At 62.1% G+C, this 1,991-nt stretch overlaps 1 protein-coding gene across 1 annotated transcript; it reads right to left on the bottom strand.

The window, feature by feature from the left end:
* Positions 1–384: 384 nt before the first annotated feature.
* On the bottom strand, positions 385–1,731 carry K441DRAFT_677295 (uncharacterized protein; the record flags this gene model as incomplete). Its single annotated transcript, XM_067651051.1, has 1 exon — positions 385–1,731. One exon carries the CDS (start codon positions 1,729–1,731, stop codon positions 385–387), a length of 1,347 nt encoding a protein of 448 aa, XP_067504258.1.
* Between the last annotated feature and the right edge of the window lie 260 nt (positions 1,732–1,991).

The following is a 1,991-nucleotide window of genomic DNA, read 5'->3' as shown; positions in this document are numbered from 1 at the left end:
TTCCCACCTTACCCAAGTTATACAGAGAAAAACGCCCACCCGTGCCCTAGGATACCGTCCTAGAACATAAGAGATCGCTTTTGTTGCTTGCGGAAGCCCGGTATAGTCCCGCGGCCGAGACGCTATTTCCACCCCATATCCGTTTCCCAAACCGCCAGCGGTAAGCCGAAAACCCTAGGAAAAACTACCTCTTTCCAAAGATCTTATTCCCCCCCCCTCCAAAAAAGTATTTTCTTGCTGTCCTTTGCAGTTGCGGTTGCAGTCTATCACTGTTTCCGTCCCTGTTCCTGTCTCCAGTGCCGCTTGTTGCTCTCACCGTTCCCTCTGACGCTCACCCCCATCCCAACCTTTCCCATCCCATTCCTCCACACAAACACACCCACCTCACCCAACCATCTCAAACGCCATCCCCTCCACAACAACCCGATTAGGCGCCTGAATAAAAACATCCACAACCCGCGTCAGCGCGCCCCCCTCATACGGCGAGATGGCCGCCAGGACCTGCTGCGGACAGTTGCGCGGCGAGAAGTAGGACGGGCGAAGGAAGGACGGCTCGGCCGGCTGGTCTGGCGTCGATGCAGCCGCAGGGGAAGGGGAGACGGAGACGGAAGCGAGAGCAGGAGCGGAAGGAGGAGCAGGAGCGGAAGGAGGGGCGGAGGTGGGGGCGGGGGCGGGAGCGGAACCAGCACCAGCATCAGCAGCACCCGCCCCCTCCTCCACCACCGGGTCGTCGAGCGGCGTCCCCGCGAACCCCGAGCGCGACGTCACGGACGCGTAGAGCTCGAGGATCGACGGCGTGGATGCGATGCTGTCCCCGTTGAGGACCGGCGGCGACGGCAGCGGCTCGTCGGCCCATGCGGCAGGCGAGTTGCAGCCGGAGGTGGAGCTCCAGTTGGAGAAGGTGCTGCGGAGCGGGGGGCGGAAGGGGAATGGGAGGGGTGGGAGGGCGATGCTGAGGTTTCTTTCGACCCTTAACGCGGACGGATTAGCGAGGTTGGGAGGGTCGGCAGAGTTGGTAGGGTTGGTAGGGATGAGAGGGTCGATAGCCTCGAAGGGGTTAGGGTTGAGAAGGCCAGATGGGCGAGATGGACTCGGCGGGCCGTCCGGATCCGTGGGGCTGGGCAGGTCGGAGAAGAGGTAGAACTGCGAGAGCTCGGGGCAGGAGCAGGGCGAGGAGGGCGAGAGGGGCGGGGCGGGGATGGCGGAGCGGATGGAGTTGATGCGGGACTGGACGAAGCGGGCGAGGTTGGCGGAGTAGGTGTTGAGCGGGTTTTGCGGCAGCGGGAGCAGCGCGTGCAGCTCCTCGGACACCAGGCCCGTGATACTGGGTTGGCGCGGCTTGGGCGCGGCTGGGTCAACGTCCGAGCAGTGTGAGGCGGGAGGCGGTGGAGGGTTGCTGCGTGGCTGCGCGGACGGTTGCTGCTGCAGATCTTCGCTCGGCCCGTTGTCCTTGTCTCCAGCTTCATCTTGTGAAGAGGGGACGTTCCTTGCTGGGTCTGCGGCCCAAGCTAGGTCTGCTAACTGCGGGCGTCGTCGTCGTCGCTGCTGCTGCCGGTCTGGCGAGTGTACTCGCCGACGACTTGTTGCGGCCTGCTCGGCGGCGAACATGATGGCGGCCTCTGTTGCGGTGACCTCTATCGCCTGGATGAAAGGGAGAGAGCTACTGCGCTGCCTCTGCACGCGAGGCCGTCGTGGTGGAGAAAGGAGCGCATTGGAGTTGGTGTCAGGCATGTTGCAAGGTTGGCTCGGTTGGCTCGGAAGCCGTGGGTCAGGGCATCACAGGCAGAATAGTGCTGTGCTGATCAGTTGTGTGGAAGAAGGAGCGTGAGTGATTAACAGAAGTGGTAAAGACAGAGAGCAAGGCCCACTGGTAAATAGATAATGAACGAGAGAAGGTAGAGGGTAGGGCGAAGGGGGAGCGAAAGGGTTGGCAGACATAACTAGTCTTGGTCAGCCTCCAAGGATTGAAGAAAAACCGGAATGGGGTGGCG

The sequence above is a fragment of the Cenococcum geophilum genome, assembly GCF_001692895.1.
Source record: "Cenococcum geophilum 1.58 unplaced genomic scaffold K441scaffold_20, whole genome shotgun sequence".
Classification (NCBI taxonomy): Eukaryota; Fungi; Ascomycota; class Dothideomycetes; order Gloniales; family Gloniaceae; genus Cenococcum; species Cenococcum geophilum.
The sequence above is the reverse complement of the archived record's forward strand: the minus strand, read 5'-3'. Positions and strand labels throughout refer to the sequence as shown.